This window comes from Helicoverpa zea, chromosome 29 (genome assembly GCF_022581195.2).
Source record: "Helicoverpa zea isolate HzStark_Cry1AcR chromosome 29, ilHelZeax1.1, whole genome shotgun sequence".
Classification (NCBI taxonomy): domain Eukaryota; kingdom Metazoa; phylum Arthropoda; class Insecta; order Lepidoptera; family Noctuidae; genus Helicoverpa; species Helicoverpa zea.
The window spans coordinates 4,516,323-4,537,837 of NC_061480.1; the positions used below are offsets into that span (position 1 = coordinate 4,516,323).

The 21,515-nt window shown below is 37.8% G+C and overlaps 1 protein-coding gene across 1 annotated transcript in view; it reads right to left on the reverse strand.

Moving 5' to 3' along the window:
• Positions 1-21,515, reverse strand: part of LOC124644106 (unextended protein-like) — a 44,969-nt gene that overhangs the window by 2,742 nt on the left and 20,712 nt on the right. The window contains exons 3-15 of the mRNA XM_047183322.1: positions 17,792-17,894; positions 16,587-16,737; positions 16,092-16,256; positions 15,075-15,331; positions 13,229-13,345; positions 11,631-11,802; positions 8,861-9,052; positions 8,019-8,165; positions 7,492-7,632; positions 6,668-6,807; positions 5,496-5,622; positions 4,921-5,050; positions 4,421-4,517 (exon numbers count right to left, since the gene is read on the reverse strand). Of these exons, the coding sequence (XP_047039278.1) occupies positions 4,421-4,517; positions 4,921-5,050; positions 5,496-5,622; positions 6,668-6,807; positions 7,492-7,632; positions 8,019-8,165; positions 8,861-9,052; positions 11,631-11,802; positions 13,229-13,345; positions 15,075-15,331; positions 16,092-16,256; positions 16,587-16,737; positions 17,792-17,894 (1,939 nt within the window). The remainder of the gene's footprint in view (positions 1-4,420; positions 4,518-4,920; positions 5,051-5,495; positions 5,623-6,667; positions 6,808-7,491; positions 7,633-8,018; positions 8,166-8,860; positions 9,053-11,630; positions 11,803-13,228; positions 13,346-15,074; positions 15,332-16,091; positions 16,257-16,586; positions 16,738-17,791; positions 17,895-21,515) is intronic.

Here is a 21,515-nt window from a genome sequence, read left to right on the forward strand (position 1 = left end):
GAGTCGCAGTGGAACGTGGCTTTCTTTTTCTTGCAGTGCTCTGCTTCTTCAAGATTATTTTCATTTTAACTACTACTATCTCTACTATAGGGCTTCCAATCCCGCATCCCATGCTCGATCCCGGTATTGGCGGGAGTTGGTATTCAAATCCCGCGGGATCCCGGTATTGGCGGGATCCCGCATATAATTATGAAAAATATTATGTGAGGCAAATAAAACAATAAATTAATCAAATTAAATCAACGTTATTTCACTTTAATTAACGTTAAAAGAGATCAATCAAATTACACTTCAATTACTGAGATCAAATATAAAAATACAATCAAGTTCAATAGAAAAAAACAGTTGCAGCTGAATGATAAATAATTATTTAGTTTTTTTATATATATTTTTTTATCATTCAATTGGAAATGTTTGCGAAGAAAACAGCGTTCGCGGTCGTGAATGGTCGTGCGCATGTTTCTTTACAGTCCCGCAAATCGAGCGGGATCCCGCACACGTAATCCCGCAGCGCTCGGGACTAAAAAATGATGCGGGATCCCGGAATACCGAGATCTCGGTATTGCGGGATTGGAAGCCCTACTCTACTACTAACTATCGATATCATTCAAATTGTAATCGATATCATTCGATTTATAATCGATATCATTAGATGTATATCGATATGATTCGAGGTAAAATCGATATGAATCGATGTGTAATCGTTATTATTCGATATATAATCAATATCGTTCGACTTGTAATCGATATGATTCGTTTGTATATCGATATGATTCGCTGTATAATCGATATGATTCGACTCGATTTCGTGCTGAATCGATGTGTAATCGATATGGTTGTGTTGTATATCGAGCTGCGGACGCGGCCGGGGCGGGTCTGCGCTCTCGGGGGATAGCTTGTGGAAGGATAGCAGCGACGAGTCGCAGTGGAACGTGGCTTTCTTTTTCTTGCAGTGCTCTGCTTCTACAAGATTGTTTTCATTTTAACTACTACTATCTCTACTACTAACTATCGATATCATTCAAATTGTAATCGATATCATTCGATTTATAATCGATATCATTCGATGTATATCGATATGATTCGAGGTAAAATCGATATGAATCGATGTGTAATCGATATTATTCGATATATAATCAATATCGTTCGACTTGTAATCGATATGATTCGTTTGTATATCGATATGATTCGCTGTATAATCGATATGATTCGACTCGATTTCGTGCTGAATCGATGTGTAATCGATATGGTTGTGTTGTATATCGAGCTGCGGACGCGGCCGGGGCGGGTCTGCGCTCTCGGGGGATAGCTTGTGGAAGGATAGCAGCGACGAGTCGCAGTGGAACGTGGCTTTCTTTTTCTTGCAGTGCTCTGCTTCTACAAGATCGTTTAGAGAGTTACTGATAAAGTCTCTGATAGACTATCAGGGACTATGTTTTATGTATATTTGCTTGTTCTGTTTTGTGTTTTTAAGCAATTTCTGGCAAATTTAACCAGCCATTATCGGGCAGATGCCATTAATTATGAGATAGCTAACCGATACTTTATCGGTAACTATAAACTTTTGGTTTCGGTGTCGGGTAGTAATATCTAGCAGAAACTATAAGAAGTCTTTATCTGGCAGATATCATTAACTATCAGATAACTAAAAATTATTTAGATTAAAACGGATAAAATCTCTGATAGATTTTTAACAACTTATTTGACAGTTAAACTACAACTTTTGATTTAATAGTAAGTTAGTAATATCTGGCAAGCAGACGTTATCTGGCAGATAGCATGAACTATCAGATAACTAACTGACACTTCATTGGTAACCAGTGAAACAGAGCTTATGTACTTTAAATGTCGATCATTAGACTCGATTTCGTGCTGAATCGATGTATAATCGATATGATTCGATTGTATATTGAGATGTGATAATGATAAAAAAAAAATAGACTAACCATTAGCCTTCTCATCAGTATTTTTATTCAAAACACTTTTCTTGAACCAGAAGTTATTTTCTACACATTCAGCGCAGTTACTCGCGTCCAAATCTTTGGTCAAATGTTTGGGCAAATCTATGTTCAATTTGGCAAACTTATCATAATTGGCCCAATATTTTGCGGTGTCGCAAGCATTTGCGTAAGATTTCGAAGGCCCGGTTTTTGTTAATTCGTTGTAAGATTTCGTGGTCACGCCCATTTTAGCTTTCGAGGTGTCGGAGTGTGACCAATATTGGTTGGGTTTGGACAAATATTTGTCGGAGTTTACGTCCAACCTTTCGGAAGATTTGTACGTTTGTGGGATTTGCATCAGTTCTATTATGTTCACTCTTTGGGGGAACTGGAAAATTTGTAGTTTTTGATTCACAGTTGATTGCAAAAAACTATGGGTAATATACAAAAAATCGGCTAACTTACGGCCAGTTTCTTCATCAAAAGTTAAAGTTAAAGTAATGTCTAAAGTAAAAGTAACGGTCAAATACGTTTTTTCAAGGCTAAAGTGACAGCAAAACTAATAGAAAAATTGAATTTGACCGTTACTTTTACTTTAGACATTACTTTGACTTTTACTTTGGCTTTAACTTTTGAGGAAGAAGCTGTTAATGTGTTAATACTACTGAAAATTACTTAAATCGGATTGATTCGATTGCAAAAAACAAACTGGGCAAGATAAGAAAAGCACTAGAATTATTTAATGTTTAAAAAACACATGATTTTTGTCATCCTACACTTGATGGAAAAAATGAGTCAGTGTAAATAAATGATCAAATATTTTGAAATTTTAGACTACAAAACTAAATATTACTGTATAAAATATTAGCCGCTTTCCCGCGGTTTCACCCGCGTCCCGTGGGAGCTACTGCCCGCACCGGGATAAAATATAGCCTATGTTACTCACAGATAATATAGCTTTCTAACGGTGAAAGAATATTTAAAATCGGTCCAGTAGTTTTTGAGTTTATCCATTACAACCAAACAAACAAACAAAGTTTTCCTCTTTATAATATAAGTATAGATAAGCAACCATGATTTTTTGATTCTACTACACGCTCATACCTTCTCTATATAAGAAGAGACATACCTCTTCCAACCAGTCGTTCAAAAAAATACTCTACACAACGAAATTACAGTTAAAATTGAACCTTATTAATAGTGGACGTAGATCCTAAATCATCTGTGTTTCTAGTAGACGCCGTGCTAGTAGACTTGCCAAGTAATTTCTTAGATATTAACGAAATTGGAATATTTCCACTCGATTTACTTGAGTTACATAAGTTCTGGAATAGGATAGACAGCGTTACTACAAAAACTTAAACATCTGTTGAACACTTGTCTAAAAACAACGGCCAAGTGCGAGTCGGACTCGCGCAAGAAGGGCCCGTTTCGTACCATTATTTAAAATGAGCAAAAAATCACGTTTGTTGTATGGGAGCCCCCTAAAACATTTATTTGATTCTAGTTTTTAGTATTTGTTGTTTTAGCGGCAACATAAATACATCACCTGTGAAAATTTCAACTCTCTAACTATCAGGGTATGGAACCCTAAAAAGTGTGGCTGCAAAACGGACCTTATTTCAACGTCATAATCTGAATTTTTTAGACAAGTGTTCAACAAACGTTTAAAAGTTTTTGTGGAGACGGAGATAGTCTAGATAAAGATACCTAAGTTTTATCATCGTTTGTTTAGCTCTTTTCCTATTTTAGGGACTATCTGACCTCCTCAACCCAGTTACCCGGGCAACCCAATACTGCTTAGTAAGACTGGTTGTCAGACTTACTGGCTTCTGACTACCCGTAACGACTGCCAAAGTTGTAATCAAATAAAAGAGACGATGCAATCATAAGAACCTATATTAATACTATTAACTTTTTAATAAAACCCGTTACTTCTGATAATTCTGATATCAGAATGGCTATCACCTTTAGATGCTGATTATCTTCAAAACCACGAGGGCAGTTATTGGCAGCAACTAATTGTAGCTGGTAGCAATTAGGTAGCAACTTTTTATATGTATTTGAGGCGATCGGTGAGGAGTGACAGCGATTCTGACCGTCATAAAAACCGACTTCAATAACATACCTAAAACCTTTACCTAAGTAAGCCAAATACTTTGCTGGAAACCACATCGAAATATGTCCAGATAAAAGTGAGATAATCGCGCAAACACATACATCATCTCCCGAGCCTTTTCCCAACTATGTTGGGGTCGGCTTCCAGTCTAACCGGATGCAGCTGAGTACCAGTGTGTCACAAGGAGCGACTGCCTATCTGACCTCCTCAACCCAGTTACCCGGGCAACCTAATACCCCTTGGTTAGACTGGCGTCAGACTTACTGGCTTCTGACTACCCCGCACATACATACATACAGGTCAAACTGAAAACCTTCTTTTTTGAAGTTGGTTAATAATACAATTTTTGTAAATAGTTTACCTTATCGACTTCTGTATCGAATTGTTCGTTCGTTGCTCCTTTTGATAATGCGCCCTTCTCCATAAGAGTAGCGCGTTTAGCTGCTAGGTAGAGAGATCTGAAATATATAAGTATATTATATTATTATGTATTTGTTTTATATTTAAATCCAAATTGTAGCAAAACTACTAAGGCTGAAGTTCACCGACAAATTTACAGTTTTTTTAAAACAGACATGTGTTGCTGAGGAGTTTGTTGCGCCACTTCTTCCCAGCAAAAACACATAGGAAGTGGTGAAGGGTGGGGATTTATGGGGCTGTCTCATGTAACTCTGACGTTCAAAAAGTGCTATTTTTCAGTCTACTTGGAATCAACAATATTTTATTTTTGACAAATGTTTACCATGAATTTTGAATCTCGACTTCTAATACGACGTTTATATTGACAGTGAACTTGCGCTTTGTTTTGAAAAAATTTTTCAGTGTTAGTCATAATATTTATCGCTAAATAATAAAACTCACCGTTTAACAGTCAAATAGAAGAGCTCAGTGATAGCCCTGACGGAGTAGTCCGGCACGAAAGTGTGACGCAGCATGGAGTCCATATTGATGTTCTGCAGAGAACCCATCGCTGATGGCGTCGGGGACTCCGCTATGGGAAGAATATCATGTTTAGAGTAGCTTATTTAAGATGGCCGACCCCAACTTAGCTGCATCCGGTTAGATTGGAAGCCGACCCCAACATAGTTGAGAAAAAGGCTCGGAAGATATATAGGATTTGTAACTTAGTAATGGGGTCTTATTTTACCCTTTGGGAAAGGAACCCTGAATTGAGGAGTCAAATAGTGTAATAGCTCGGCAAATGATGACGTTGATGATGATGATGATCACTGTGATGATAGAATAGAATAGGTATTTATTTGCTTAGAATACAGGTACATACAAAATAGGATGGTAGTTAACATAAAAAGATCCGTGTACATTCTGCCTTGTTGGCATGCAAATACAATGATGACGACTATGATGATGACAATGACGATGATGATATTGACAATGATGATAATATTGACAATTATGATGATGAGTGTATGTCTTACCCAGCCCCACGTTCTGCGTCAGCGCCTGTACGCCGAAGTATGTGAAGGGTCCGGCCTCGAACACGAGGTTCTCGCGCCCCACCGTCACCTCCACGCGACCTTCCAGGATCAGCACGAAGTAGTCCACCTGGGGATAAACAGAAATAGATCATCATCATCCTCAAAGACAAAGGTTTTTATTTCATATAGAAGTATTACAGGTTTTTACGAAACAAAGTTGTACGGTAGACTGCACATCAGTGGTAACTGTCATGCACCTTAACTCAATAGTAATAAGTACGATTTTCCTATGAAACTGTTACCACTGACCTCAAGTTGACTGTAATATTTAGGTACACGACTGCAAAGAGCGGATCTTATGAAGAAAACAATTTCTCCTTTCCTACTATTTGCCGTCATCTCACAAGTAACAATTATTGTATCCGGGATAGAAATGAATAAGTTTTTAATGTTTTTATACCTAGTTTCTGCCGGCCGTTTTGCCAGCATTCTGAGAACTACTTCTGACATCCGGACTAAAAGTAGCCTTTATGTTATTCTGATGTTTGTTACTGCTAAGTTTTATCAAAATCTTTCCAATAGTTTTTGCGTGATAGAGAAACAAACATCTATACATACATTTTTTTAAATGCATTACATCATTATTCGGATTTCATTTGAAATCATGCATCAGCACTTATTTAGAATTAAGCAAAAGTATTGTAAAAAAAAATTACAAAGTGAAGTAATAAACGACTTGATTATTTATTATTAACACGACGCCGACACTTAGTGTGCATTAGTTTTAAGTAGTTTATTGAAAATATGTATTAGCATATGATTTAATGTTATAATATTTATGTATAGTGTTTTCTATGGGCCTTGATGCCTGATTTAAATAAATAAATAAATAAAAATTATTATTTAGCTGAAAATTAGAGGAGAGATAGCTTAGAACCGGAAGAAGGACATAGGAGTTTTTGTTACCATAAGGGAGGTGGGTGAAATCGCGGGCAGAAGCTAGTATATTATAACTGCAAATGACAAAATTACTTCCTGTTAGCCTAGGTAAAATATACGGAAAAAATATCATTTTTCACTTGAATTTCTCGCTAACAGTAGAAGCTTGCAACTTCATCTAGAAGTACTCTCTAAATACTACTTTAATACGTAAATAGCTACACAAAACTCACCGGCTTCCCCTGCTGAAACACATAAGTGCTGGGATCCTTCTTAGTCTTGCCTTTCAGCTTAATGTGGTGTATCACGTCTTGCTTCAGCAGCCGCCGCAGCACCGTCTCGGACACCGTGTCCGGACGGAATGCGTCGACACCTGTGAGAGTAGTTGTATTTAAATAAAAATAATAGTTTGAAGAAAATAAACAAACACGCTTTAAAAAAATACAAAATAATTAGGACAATATAATTTGTCCAAAAAGATTACATAATACGCTTCACGCTTTCTTTATTTTTAATATATACTTTTTTTCGTATTCCTGACAGCAAACCCTTAATTTGATACCCATATCATGGGTGTGCATTTCTAACAGCCAGCCCGCCATCTTGGAGAGGCCGCCATATTAGATATTTAATGACGTTTCTTATCCAGTCAAGAATTGTCATCAGAACTCAGAGCGTGTGCAAAATTTCATCGTAATCGAAGACCGGGAAGTGGGTCACATTAAGATTCCAAGATCTTATTACGTACATACAAGAGAAGCTTATAGGCGTGTTAAAAAAAATGTATTTCAATTGTAGTATAGTTAGTAGTGAACACGTAAATGTCGGTCCTGCGCCTGATCTCTCTCCGGTGGTGTCGGATTGTCGTCCCATCGCGCTATGAGAGTGAAGGAATAGTGAGTGCGCCTGTGTCTGCGCAAATGCTCGTGCACTATAATATGTCCTGCGCAGTTGGCTGATCACCTTACATGAGAACAGCCGCCGTGACGAAATCGGCTGGGAGCACATAATCTACAGCCCAAAAAAATTATAAATTCATTGTAGTGTAGTAACTCACTGGTGCTGAGAAACTGGAAGGTGGCGAGCGTAAGCTGAGGAGATATGTGTATGCGCTGGTTTTCGTGTCGTTCGGCGAAAGCGGCGAAGTCCTGCAGTTTGTTCGTCGGCTTGTTGCGACGACGTTTCGATCGGTTGTCCACTGTTGGACAAAATAAGTTATTATTTGCATGTTTATAATAAGTTAAAATTGTAACTTGAAAAGATACATAAAATAAGTCAGGTAGTCATTTTCACCTATAATCTTATAAGGACTTACGATCCTGGATTTGCTTGTACCATCTTCTCCATGACATTTCCCAGGAGACAATAGTGTTAACAATAACTTCGGCATGTATCAACCCTTATATTTTTTCAGTACCTAGTTGAACAACATGACCTTGACCTTGAGATACATAGGACCCTGACCGCAATTTGGCGTAGGGTTACCTACAGAACATATGTCTAATGTTTTCTGACTATTTTCCAGTGACCAAACATGTGACCTTGATCTTGAGGTATGTGACCTTGACAGTAAAGTATACTCACAGAAGACATCGGTCTCATCAACGATCTCTGCCTGTATCATCTCCTCTATAACATCTTCCAAGGTCACCAGCCCCATGGTCTCGTAGAAGGGGTCGCCCTCACCCTCGTTGTTGATGCGGTGCACGAACGCCATGTGACCTTTGTGACCTTGGGATGAAAGGTTGAGTCATTATAAATTGGGATATAGCTAAATATGGATACAAATTCAAAAAAACAAAAAAATCTCAAAATTAAATTGTTCGTCTATGAGCCCAATTATGTACATGCGGAGGAACATACAAAAAAATCTATGGGCCAGTACCTAGTTGCCTGAGATAAAGAATATTTAAATAAATAATTAAAAAAAAAACTAGAAACAAATTTCATATAACCAGACTCGAAAAGTCCCATTAACATAGGCAATTTGAAGAAAAAGTGTGAGGCTCTGATTAATTTCAAAGTTTTTGTACACAGTTGATGGAACTAGAAAAAAATACTGATTATTTCTTAAGAAATCTCTTTAAGCAGGCCTTCTATCTCATCGTAGTTTCATTGTAAAAATAGACGTTCCTCACATATTCTTCTCAAATACTCCTCACCAAAAAAAATAGAGAAAGAAAGAAAGAAAAACATTTTATTCACGCGAGTGACACAAGGACAAAAACAAGAGAAAAATACAAAAAACAACAAAAATAAAAATAGACATAAATAAATAAAAAAATACGAATTACGACACGATAAAAAGGTACATAACGGGAAATATGTGTCACACCCGCGTGGAACGGCCCTCGCTCAGCATAATGCTGAGACCCTATACGGGACAAAAGCCTCAGCGCTGATTTTCAGCGAAATCTGCAACCTACCTTCCTTAAACTGCTTAAACATGACATCCAAGGTAACATCTTCGAAGACAAAGTTGCAGGGGTTCTGATAGTACTGGCACAGCGTGCGCAGCGGCGTGTTGTCGTCAGGGTCCACGAACGCCAGGTCTTTGATGAAGAGCACCGTCACTATGTTGCCGCGACCACCTTCGTAGACTGGGATGCGGGAGTAACCTGGAGGAATATTATCATCATCAGATTTTTGATCACCCACTGCAGATGGACGTCTTCTAAAGATAAACAGTCATAAAAGGCTGAAAAACATTTTCAAGGTCAATTTTGCAAAAGACTGATCCTAAAAACACACACCTTTCAGCACTTAAATCAAAAATAGTTCATTCAAACTTGGCTACAAAACAAGCACCTTTTGAATATCAGAAACTAGCTTCCGCCCGCGGCTTCGCCCGTGTCCAATTCGGTTATATCGCGTTTCCAAGAGAACTCTTCAAAAATCCGGGATAAAAACTATTATATGTTCTTTCTCAAGGTCAACTCTATCTCTGTACCAATTTTTATTACAATCAGTTCAGTGGATTAGACGTGAAAGCGTAACAGACAGACAGACAGACAGACAGACAGACAGACAGACAGACAGACAGAGTTACTTCCGCATTTATAATATTAGTAGGGATGGAACAAACATTTTATGTCATCATACATCATTATCAGACTTTTTATTGCAACCTGTTTTCATACAAAGAACGAATGAGAAGAAAGAAAAAAATATGGACACAATACAAGGCAAACAATATAAGTCAATTAAAATGTTTTTGTAGTGTAAACGTAGTGTAGGACGTCCTCAGGCACGGTGGAGTGATGACTTGCGCAAGACGGCTGGCAGGAGCTGGATGCGAGAAGCCGAAAATAGATCTCAGTGGCGTGCACTTGGAGAGGCCTATGTCCAGCAGTGGACTACGATAGGCTGATGATGATGATGAAAATGTTTTTATTTCAAATAGTCCTTTGCAGGCTCCTATTAAACATCACACTAGTTGCACGGCGCCAAAAAGTTGGGTCTCATCATGAAGAAGAGCCGGCAAGAAAGTACATAGACACTCTTTTAAAAAATATATGTAGAAGGAATAAACATATCAGCTTTCACAGAGTTTTGGCCTTACAAAGTAAGAAATCAACTCCAATAAAGCTCATTTCTTCCCCTGATACAATAAAAAGGCTGATCATGGCATTTATTTTTCACGTGCAACTGCTATAATTATTTTGACAAGCTAATGAGTCTTTGTTCACAACTATTCACAAGTCATCTATATTATTAAAATACAAGAACTATTCGTCTTGTGTTACTTTGTAACAATATTTATTTTCACGGTGTTGTCATTTGTAATATTTTGCGATTGGTTACGCTTGTTGCTACACAATCGTTAAGTACAGCTAACATAAAATCTTTATTAAGTACTAGCTTCCGCCCGTGGTTTCACTCGCGTCCCGAGACTTTCCATAGCTGGATGGTGACAAAAACTATGTTCTTTTTCCTGGTCTAAGTTACCTCCCTCTAGGGCTGCCATCTCGAATTTCGCCAAACCCGGACAATCATTTAAAAAACCCGGACATTTGGCGCAAATCTCATTTTTTCCCCGAACGAGTACGATTTTTTTTAAACAAAATAATATCTAATTTGTAATCCATTTACTATTAACATATACTTAAATTTAATGAGGTGCTTCCTTACATGAAAAGTGTCCGGGTTTTCCCCGGACATTTCTTGAAACCCCGCCCGGACGGCCCCCGGACGCCCTCCAAACGAGGACAAATCCGGGGAAACCCGGACGGATGGCAGCCCTACCTCCCTCTAATTTTCATCTTAATCAATCCAGCCGTTCACGCGTGATGGCGTGAATAAGGGATATAGGGATTCTTTTTTCTATGTACCTTTAAATTTGTGAAGTGAGGGGCTCATCTGTCGGATTACGTAAGAAGAATCGTTCTTACTAATATTAAAAATGCAGAAGTAAATCTGTCTGTCTGTCGGACTTCTACGACAAAACCACAGAACTTGGTACATCCAGTCTAAGCGCCTGAGAAAGGACATAGGCTACTTTTTATCTGATTGCGGGAAGATGTTCCCTCGGGACGCGGGGTTAGATGTCCATAATAAGAACACATTATGGAAACTTTTACCGCATCTGGCAAAACGAAGCACGTAGTTAAAATTACACAATATCATCATAACTCGTCAGTTGGCGATCATCCAACGCGACAGCTTACGGTAAACATAAACGCCATCTTTAGAGTGTTATGAAATATTTGAAGGATTACTCTACATAAATTTCGCAGTTTTTCATATAGTCTGTTATTGACCCTTATTTTACCCATCTTTTTTTTATTTTACCTACATACGTTTAAACACTCAATCCTTCTTAGTGTTAGAGGTCTTTGCCCAGTAGTGGGAGGTGAAAAGGCTGATGATGATGATTATAATAATACATTTGCCTATTTATTTAGGATTTTATATAATAAGTATTTAAGTATTTACAACAAAACTCGAAAGTAACTAGGTACTAAAAAGCGTCAGAAAATTCCTTCCCATCGCTATCGACTGGAAGCTGCTTACCCAAGAGTCTTACAGCATTGCCACGCTGGATGGCAATACTTTTTGTCCAAGGTACGAGTAGTAAGCCAGCCTTTTGGTCATGCAAAGCCACTACCAGTCGTTTTGGTAACTTAACTTTAAATAATGTCTTTTGGACCCTATTTCTCAACACGTTTCGAAAATATAGTTTACAAGTCCACTTACCAGACTTAACAATCTCCGACATAGTCTCGAAGTCCAGCACAGAACTGATAGGCAGCATGAAGACATCTTCCAGTTTCGTCATCACATCAGATACCGTCTTCTTGCGAAGCTCTAGGGCTCCAGAAATTATATTAACTTCATCCTTGTCTAAATCATTAACGTCTGTCGTCACCTATTGAGCAAGATCTTTATTAGAAGGGAAAATTTTGGAAAAAAGTTTTTCGGTCAAGCCTTTGATAGACTTTATCATGTTGTGTGGTATAAAGTTTTTTTTTTTTTTTGAGTTGAAAATGTGTGATTTTTAGCTTTTAATTTTCATCAAATTTTTTAATGTTTAATTTAATTTGAAATGGTTGCATGCATTTTTAGTGGAACATATTTAGGTGTACCACTGGGTAGTATATATGGTCCACCTTAATTTTAATACTTCATTGAAAATACATCATTTATTTAATCATAATACTTAGGGGCGGTTTAGAAATGGCTATTTATAGGTCAAACAAATGGTTTCGTGCAGGAATCGAACCCATACGAAGAGATTACTATTCTATTGGATATAAGGGTCTATTTTCTATGCAGAACATGCATTTACTGGCAAAATTAAGGCTCAATTTTACATAGGTATAAATATTGTAGATTTTTGAATAGTCAGTATTTAAAGATGGTATTATGCAGTTTTTTACATGAACTTAAAATACTGGATTATTTTACATTGTCTTCATATTGATTTGGAAAATTATACGTTTTAAATAAAATAGGTAGGTAAACATTATTAAAAAATCTTAAAAGATCTCTGACGAAGATATATCTGTAATTGAAAACTTTATTAATTTTGAATATTACGCCAATGTTTCAACAAGATTTTTTCAGTCTAAACCGTCTTAGGTAGGTTGAAAATTCCTGTAAAAATAAGAATAAAATTATAATGGTAAGGTTATAAGGAGCAAGGCACTAAAGCTATAGGAGTCAGCTCTGGAAGTAAAGGACCTTAGGGGTCAACCTAGCATTTTCTGTGGGTACAGAAAATAAGGTAAATTATGTGTGTGGTGCGTCGTGAAATTAATTTTTATCCTTTTATTGTCGTTTTAATATGGAATAATTGATTATTGACAATAATTTCATGAAAATCTGCTTCAATATCATTCTTTTTTTTAATAAAAACATTCACATTTTTCTTAAATATTTGAATGTTTTAAACATGCTTCAACAGTCTGTTAACCTTTTTTTTTTACAAATTATGATTTCATTTGGTTCCAAGAATGTTTTGATTAGGTTTACCCCAAAATACTCAAAAGTTTTCAATTTTAACTTCCACTTAATAATGATTCTGTCACAGATAACACAACAATTGTTACAGAGATATAATGTAATTGAGTCATTTGAGCAATCTTTTAAACTGAGAGCCATTTTAATTCCACAATTACAAGAAAATTCAGTTCCCCAGCAAGACTTCACCCCAAAAAATTTCACTGCACACCTTCTACCACAATCTTGACTAAATACACCTACACTACCATTCACTAACAACCGTCTTGTACTATACATACCTGTCTCACACTCTTTGTACGGAACGCAAAAAGAGACAAGGTCTCTCTCACCTTCACTAGTTCCTTCAGCCTCTCGCGGTTGTAGACGCTGCCTATCTCCTCGCCTAGGAAGTAGTCGAGGAGCTTGCTTACTGGGAACGCGAGCGGCGCTGTTAGGGCCATTACTGCCTGTGGGATTGACGAAGATAGCACATTTTCAGAAATAACGCTAAGCAGCCCCAAAACGCCCACCCTTCACCACTTCCTATGTGTTTTAGCTGGGAAGAATAAGTGGCGCAACAAACTCCCCAGCAACACATGTCTGCCTGTATGTTTATATCTATAACCTTTGTTTCTTTTTTCGCTTTTATTCTTGACTATACAATAAAGAGGGAAAAAATATTTGTTTGGTTAAGGCTCCGAAACTACCGAAACCGACTTGAAAAAATCTTCTCTGTGCTGAACATGGGCTATGTTGTATGTGGCCAGAAGCCAGGAAGACTGAGAACCAGTCTTGCTAAGAGTGGTTTAGCAGGTCAGTGTAAAATACTGGTATACAGCTGCATCCGAGTAGACTGGAAGCCGACCCCAACATAGTTGGGAAAAGGCTCGGGAGATGATTGTATTTCTCAGCAATAGGACGACCAAAACAATCTATTTCTGTAATTACGTAACATTTAGTTTTTTTATGTTGTTTACAATTGACTGATGTTCTGTTTTATTTTATGTTCAAACTGTTTTCCTTTGATACAACGTATGTTTATTTTAAACAAAGATTTGGTTAATTTCAAAATCATCTCATCTGTGTAGCCTTTTCCCAACTATGTTGGGGTCGGCTTCCAGTCTAATCGGATGCAGCTGAGTACCAGTGTGCCACAAGGAGCGACTGTCCTATCTGATCTCAACCCAGTTACCCGGGCAAATCAATACCTCTTGATATGACTGGTGCCAGACTTACTGGCTTCTGACTACCCGTAACGACTGCCAAATGACAGCCGGGACCTACATTTATTCTGCTGTTCGAAACACGGTTAATTTTAAACTGCATGTTATATTACCTATATGTATCTGAGATTTTATCTGACCATGTATGATATAGTTTCATGGTAAAATGGCGTAATCAAAGTGAACATTTTTATGGCTATTTAGTGAACGTGACGTTTGTAAATATTTCTTTTTATAGATTTAAATTCGTTATTGATATAATACAGCTATAGGAATTTTCAAAATATTTTTTTTTTTATATTATTCCTGAGAAACAAGGGCTATATTTAATGCGGGTACGGGAACTAATTTCCACGGAACGCAAGTGAATCCACAGGAAAACAGCTAGTAATTTATACAAGCTGTTGATTTGCATCCGTGCCATATTCAAGGAGGTAATTATGCTAATGATTCTCGACCCAAATCAATAAAAAAATTGGTACGTAGTTTTTTTTCTTTATTTTTTTTTCGGAATTCCGTAAATGTCATCTAGCCTTGTTTAAACTTGGCGCGTGTGTTACTGGCGTTAAAACTGTGCTGCACCCTCACGCAAACGCAAACACAAGGCATACGCAACGATCACTCATAAATTTCATTCATAAAATTAAATTACTTCGGAAATACCACGACATTACAATGACAAAAAAAGCAGTGCATATTAGTTATTTCCCATCTACTGTAATTTCAATCGATTATTTACGTATTTTATGTCCTCCTCCTGAACTATGGCACAAATGCAAATCAACACCTTGTATAATGTTACACGGGGGACCTTATTTCAATACCCGGATAAAATAGATATACATAAGTTAATCGGACATATTTTATCTTCCCAACAGTAAAAAAATTTGAAGTCCTTAGTGTAGAGGTACAAACCAACAAACAAAAAAAATAAAAAAATTGTATAGACAAAAAAAATCTTAACCAAACATACCTTAGTTATCATAATACTCTTAGCTCCAACCATGAGGCCATGTCTCGAACAAATAGCCTGAGGAGTTATCTCTCCCAACAGAACAATAGCTAACGTCGAGAATATGACAGCGAACAGTCCAGAAGTCAGCTCATCCAGGAGTATGGTGAAAGTGGAGTTCACGGCTACGTTTCCTAGGAGTATGCTGCAGAGGAGGTAGTTGCCGTGGTCTCGGACGGGCATTATGGCGCGGGCGTATTTGCGTTCTTGTTCTGTGCCTGTAAGGGAAAATATTATATAAGTCTGTGGAGATCTAAGGGGAAGGCCTATGTTTAGCAGTGGACGTCCTATGGCTGAGATGATGATGATGATGATGATGAATAAGTCTACTGATGGCTGGTTGAATGGCTTTTTTTTAATGTTTTTCTTAGGTAAAAAGTACGTATATCATTCGGGGTAATAATAGGACTCAAAGTAATTTTTGATGTTGTTTTTTATCTGCCAAAGGGGTTGAAATAAGGAAATCCGATAAATTAATACGAAATACATATATAGATATTTCAGATTGCATTCTTATTGTATGTTTCTGAGTTAAACAAGGACATCATTATTATTAAGGACATAAATATATTAAGTTTTTTTGTGTTTAAAACTGCAACAAATGTTTACTTGTGTATGTAAATAAATAAATAACGGATATGTTGAATCTGTGCTGACAATATAAAGCTGGAGAGTTTTGTTTGGAACCTATCTCAGTACTACTCAACCGATAAAAAAAAATCAGTTTCAAATAGCCTATTTATCAAGAAAGGCTTAACGTAAGCATAGGCTTCTCTTTTTCCTAGTGCATGGAGCGGTTCCCATAGAATACGGGTGAAACCACTCACAATAGCTAGTCAAATTAACTAAAAATCACCATAATTCTAGTACAGTAGACAGCACATCAGTGGTAACTGTCATGCACCTTAATTCAATGGCAATAAGTACAATTTTCCTATAAAACTGTTACCACTGACCTGAAGTTGACTGTACACTTACCAGTATTAGATATAATCTTCAGTTCCGTTCTATCCAAAGACATGAGACCCAGGTTGAGTCCTGAGAACAGCGCCGAGAAGGTCAGACACGTCATGATGAGTGTCAGAGTGACCCACAGCGGTAACATTTTGTTGTGGGACGCGAACATCTTGTAGGCTTCCGTACCTGAGAGAAAGAGGGGGGCATTAAAAAAATCTTCCTAGATGTTTTATCTTAATTAAAAGTAGACATGAGGCGTAATCTTAAATTCGCGGTAGTAACATACCTCAAAGTAATTAAATAATATCTTGGTTTAACTCTGAAAGTATTTTTACAATTCAAATGCAAGCCGAAATACTATTGTATTTTATATTAACAAGTTTATTGAGTTACATTTAAATTGTAAGAACTTTCAAATTACTGAATGGAATTTGATGAAACTTGGCAGTAAGTAACATAGCTTAATTAAATCTGAATGATTGTGGACGATACACCCGATATAATAACTAGACTTACCTTGATGAAGATATTTCTCTTCATCTTTAAAAGGATCATCGACGCCTAACTTCAGGTTTTTGGCACAAATGTAAAGATTGGAGTCCGATATAGGGGCTGGTGCGACCACATCAAATAAAGCTGTCTTGGGCCTCACTGATCCTTCCTTTGCCTGCGAACAGAAAAGAAAGAAAGAAAAATCATTTATTGCGCCAAAACTAGTCATAAATAGACGGGAGAAAGACACTAGTGGGTAAAGAACCAACCTCTCAAGTATGAGGGTGTTGGTTCGATTCCAGGTCAGTGGCTGATAAAAAGGTGAAGGAAAACATCTTGAGGAAACCTGGATATATAAGTCTGAAATCACCAACCCGCATTGAGCAAGCGTGGTGATTAACGCTCAATCCTCCTCCGTGTAAGAGGAGGCCGCAGCACAGCAGTGAGACGATAAAAAGGCTGTAAAAGTACAATACAGTAACCCAACCTGTATAATTCACTTTGTCTAAAAATAATTGAAAGTGTCAAAACATAAAAGACCTTTTTGTATACCAGTGTGCCACAAGGAGCGACTGCCTATCTGGCCTCCTCAACCCAGTTACCCGGGCAACCCAATACATTACTTTATTGTATTTGACTGTCTCCACAAAATGTTTGTAAAACATTCTAAAATTGTCAGCCTATGTAATTTAAGGGCGCGTCTAAATACCGCTCGGGGAACTAATAACCAAAATGGATGTGTGGGACTGTTCGTAAATGTGATGGAACTAATCTTGCAAATTGTAGGTTGGTTTCTATGTGAATACGCCCCTGGCCCATATGGCCTGTATATACGACTTGCCGTGGTGGAAAAGTCGTGGTGTCCTAGTGGGTAAAGATCCTACCACTCCAGTACGAGTGCGTGAGTTCGATTCCAGGTAAGGCTAGTACCAATGGATCTTTTTAAGTTTGTATGCACTTTTTAAGTATGTCTTGGACAGCAATGACGGTGACCAATGGCACGTTAAGCTATAGGTCACGGCTGCCATTGAACATCCTTGGAAGTCGTTACTGGTAGACAGAAGAAAGTGAATCTAACACCAGTCTAATCAAGGGGTTTTCCAGGTTGAGGAGGTCAGATAGGCAGTCGCTCCTTGTAAAATACATAACTCAGCCGCATCCGGTTATACTGCAAGCCGACCGCAACATAGTTGGGAAAAGGTTCGATAGATGATGATGACTTAACTTACCATATATTCTCCTTTGAGCAGAAACTTGCACGGCTGTCCGTACTGCTGGACTTCATGAGTGAACGCTATCACCGTCCGTGAGGTGAGACCGTCGCCGAACAATCTGAAACATCAGTCTTATAGTGCGGAGGAAAAACAACCTTGTTACTTAAGGCGACGAATTGGTAAACAATAATTCCATAACCGGCACGAGCATCTAAGGCGCCAAAAGGGGACGGAGCGTCTGAGCGGGGCGAGGATAACAATACGCGCGCTAGCTTATAACTAAGTCGTAAGCGACAAAATGGTTTTGTAATTTTATTATTTAGAAATGATAATTTGATAAAAATTCCTTCCACAATTTTAAAGAGTATGTATATACTCGGTCCCGTTTGCCCACAATATGTGAATCTCTTTTTAAAAAGAGGTATGTTTGATATATTTTTCTCTGTTATAAAAGTTACCTAATCATGTTTCTACGTCTAACAAAGTAAGGTTTATATCATGGACTTTCAGGTAACCAAGTTGTATTTAGATCCGTTTTGTATTTACTGAAAAAAAATTGAGATCCTTGGCGCCAAAGTTTCCAATTCGTCCTCTTAAGAATTAAGGTGGGAAATGTTATAAATCTATCTTGTAAGAATCCATATGACATATACACCAAAATATGTGTCTAAGGCCCATTTTGACCGACAACATAATAAAGAAGCGACTGTTTATTTAAAAAATTGAATATGAAAATTCATAGAAAACCAATTATTTTAAGAACCGTTTATCTTGTCGGTGAACTTGGGCCTAAGGGTGTCTGTAATTTTCTAGGACAGGAAAGAATATTAATAATTTCTGTACCATTGTGAATGTTACTCGTGAGATGACGGCAGATTGAAGAGTATGGAAGGGGAAAACATGCTGTGTCGACCACAAATGTTATGCACATCTTATTTTAAATAAACTTGTATGATCCCTTGCTGGACCCTACAATACTTTAGATGATGGTGGAAAGGAATAAAAGATTGTTAAGTACTGAACACTACTGTATTAACCGAAACGTACTAAAGGTAAAGATGAGCTTAATGGACTATGAGTGAATGAAATGAGTGACGCAGCCCTTGTTGGCTGTAACGAGAACGCTTGACCAACTTGGTAGCTCAACGCGAACTGAACATATATTATGAATTAAAATGTAAGTGGCGTAAAATGCTGATGTGCGGAATGTGCGGTTGCACCGTACATGCTCCCGAGCGGGAAGATGAGTATGAGATGAACATGATAAGATGAGTAACAAGGTGATGCCAATTGGTCCTTATACTTGATGATTAACAAGGTGATTCCAATTGGTCCTTATTTAATGCTTAGAGTCTCTACTTGAACTCCGTTTTACGTGATATAGGCACTGTACACTTGTCTAACTTATGCACCTTTGGAATTTCTCTGTAATCTGACACACACGGAATTTCACACTGATTACGCGCACTAGCACTATATTCCACAGTGGATGATGACAGAGAGGCCCCAGCCTCTGCCCGTGCCGGGGTCACGTGTTGCGTTGCCTGTAGACTTGCCAATGCGGCCCTTGCCACCTCGAGAGAAGCGGTCCGCCTGTTGTGCAGCCGACGCCGTACCATGAAGCCTGCTCCAACCACCAACACAACTCCGATCATCACATAAAATGCTGTGTAGTGATGGATATCGTGATAGGAAAGTTGATTTGGTAACTTTTCACTTGCTTTAAGTATGCGGAGTTGTTTCTTGATTTCGTCGAACTCCTCGTTACTCGAGAGTAGTGTATTGTTTTGTATCAGTGGTGTCGAGATGCCTGCGTTTATGATATGATTAATTGGTTCTATCTCAGGTAGCTTTAACGATGGTTTTATGTTTAAAGTGCTAAAAGCTTCATTGCGTGAGTAAACGGTAAAACTTTCAGTTTTAATTAGACAGTCGTGTTCGACTCCCAATATGCCTGCTTTTATTATCTGCCCCGGCGACACATTATCGCCGCATAGAACTCTTATTTCACACTGACTACAGCAGAAAAATGCGTAATTGTTTATTTTGCTAAGAGCTGTCCATTGGTTCGAACAAGTCGTAATGCTGATCTTGCATTTGCTTGAGTCTGGTTCTAGTTCACAAAATTTTTCATTATTCTTGAGATGATAAATTGGCTTCTCTATATGACATAGATAATTGTCCACATTGTCACTTAGACATACCTGAACGTCGGATATGGACATTGGTAAATACGAGTCCTTCTTTAAATTGATTGCAACATGTTCAGCAATCGGAGTTAATGTAGCCATCCTTGAATTACCTACAGATTGAGGTATTGGGATAATTTTCATGATGGAAAATGTATCTCTAGACACCAGAGGTACTTTCAATTCGAAGATTAAAAACTCTTCAGTCATTCTTGCTTTGACTGTCAATAAATGATAAATGTTTTTAAAGTTGATTTGTAAGTTATTGATCGGTAACGTAAGATCTTTTGAAAGATGACTCGATATTGTATTCAGCGTGTTCTTCAGTTGTTCTGGTGACAATAAATGAATATTGAGTCTTCCGTGGTAAACATCTGTTACGGTATCTAATAAACTTGTTTGGATTGTTTTTAGCTGTCTGAGAACATTGCTTGTAGCGATTGCTCCCGTACTGAAATCGTTCATGATTCGATTTCTCTCTGATTCGTTCAATAAAACGTTTTCTATTCTATCTAGCTTGATTGATAATGTATTAAGCATCTTGTGTTGCTTATTAATTGCTTGCCCGTTTCTTTTCAAAATGTTGTATTCTGCTTCAATTACCGTTGTTTGTTGTTTCAACAGCGAGATTAAATGATCTTCATTGTCACGTATGGATTGAATATCTTGTTTATATTGTTCTGCGAATCTCTCATCAAGTACACCGAATAAATTGTTTGCAAGATACCCTACACCGTTGATAAGGCCTCGCTTGCGGCGGCGCAGGTCTCGTGCGCGGCGCGTGCCGGTATGCTGACTCAGCAGCAGGTGGTTATAGTACTCGAGTTCTGAGAATTCATGCTTTAGTTGAACTTGAATTACGTCACAATGTGATGTTTCTTTAAACTTATTGCATAGCTGTTCTAAGTAGCCGAGGTATTTACTGCATGCTTCGGTACCTTGCCAAAGTGAATTCATGTCATAGTATGTGACTATCTTCCATTCATCTCTGATTAGTTGCATGTTTGCAATTTTGTCCAAATAAAAACCTTGATTGTCTTTTAATTGTGTTACATTGTATGAACCGTATGCTGTGGTCAAAATGCTCATGAAAGACAAGAGTAACATTACCAGCGAAAAAAAGCTGTAGTTTACTCTTTTGATTTGATATGGCTTGCCATCCTTTACTTCCTTGGAACGCAACTCTTGTTTGTTGATTCTATCGTTCACAGGGAGAATAGACAGTTTGATAATAGGCCTCTTGATCAGCCCATTCTTTGTTTTCAATGTGACCACCCTGATGTGGCCATCGGCCCCGGGATGCAGCTGGACGACTCGACCAACTGCCCATTTCCCAGGAGGTAAGTTTGCATCGTTAATTGTGACGATGTCATTTAGTTGAATGTCTGGTTGAGAATGTCTCCACTTGCTTCTTGCTGACAGCTGTGTGAGATATTCTGCATGCCAACGTTTCCAAATATCTTGTACTATTTTTTGAGTTAAATGCCATCTTGTCCGCATATCAGTTTCTGTTTCTAATATAGTCATATCTTGATTTAGATTGATAAAGC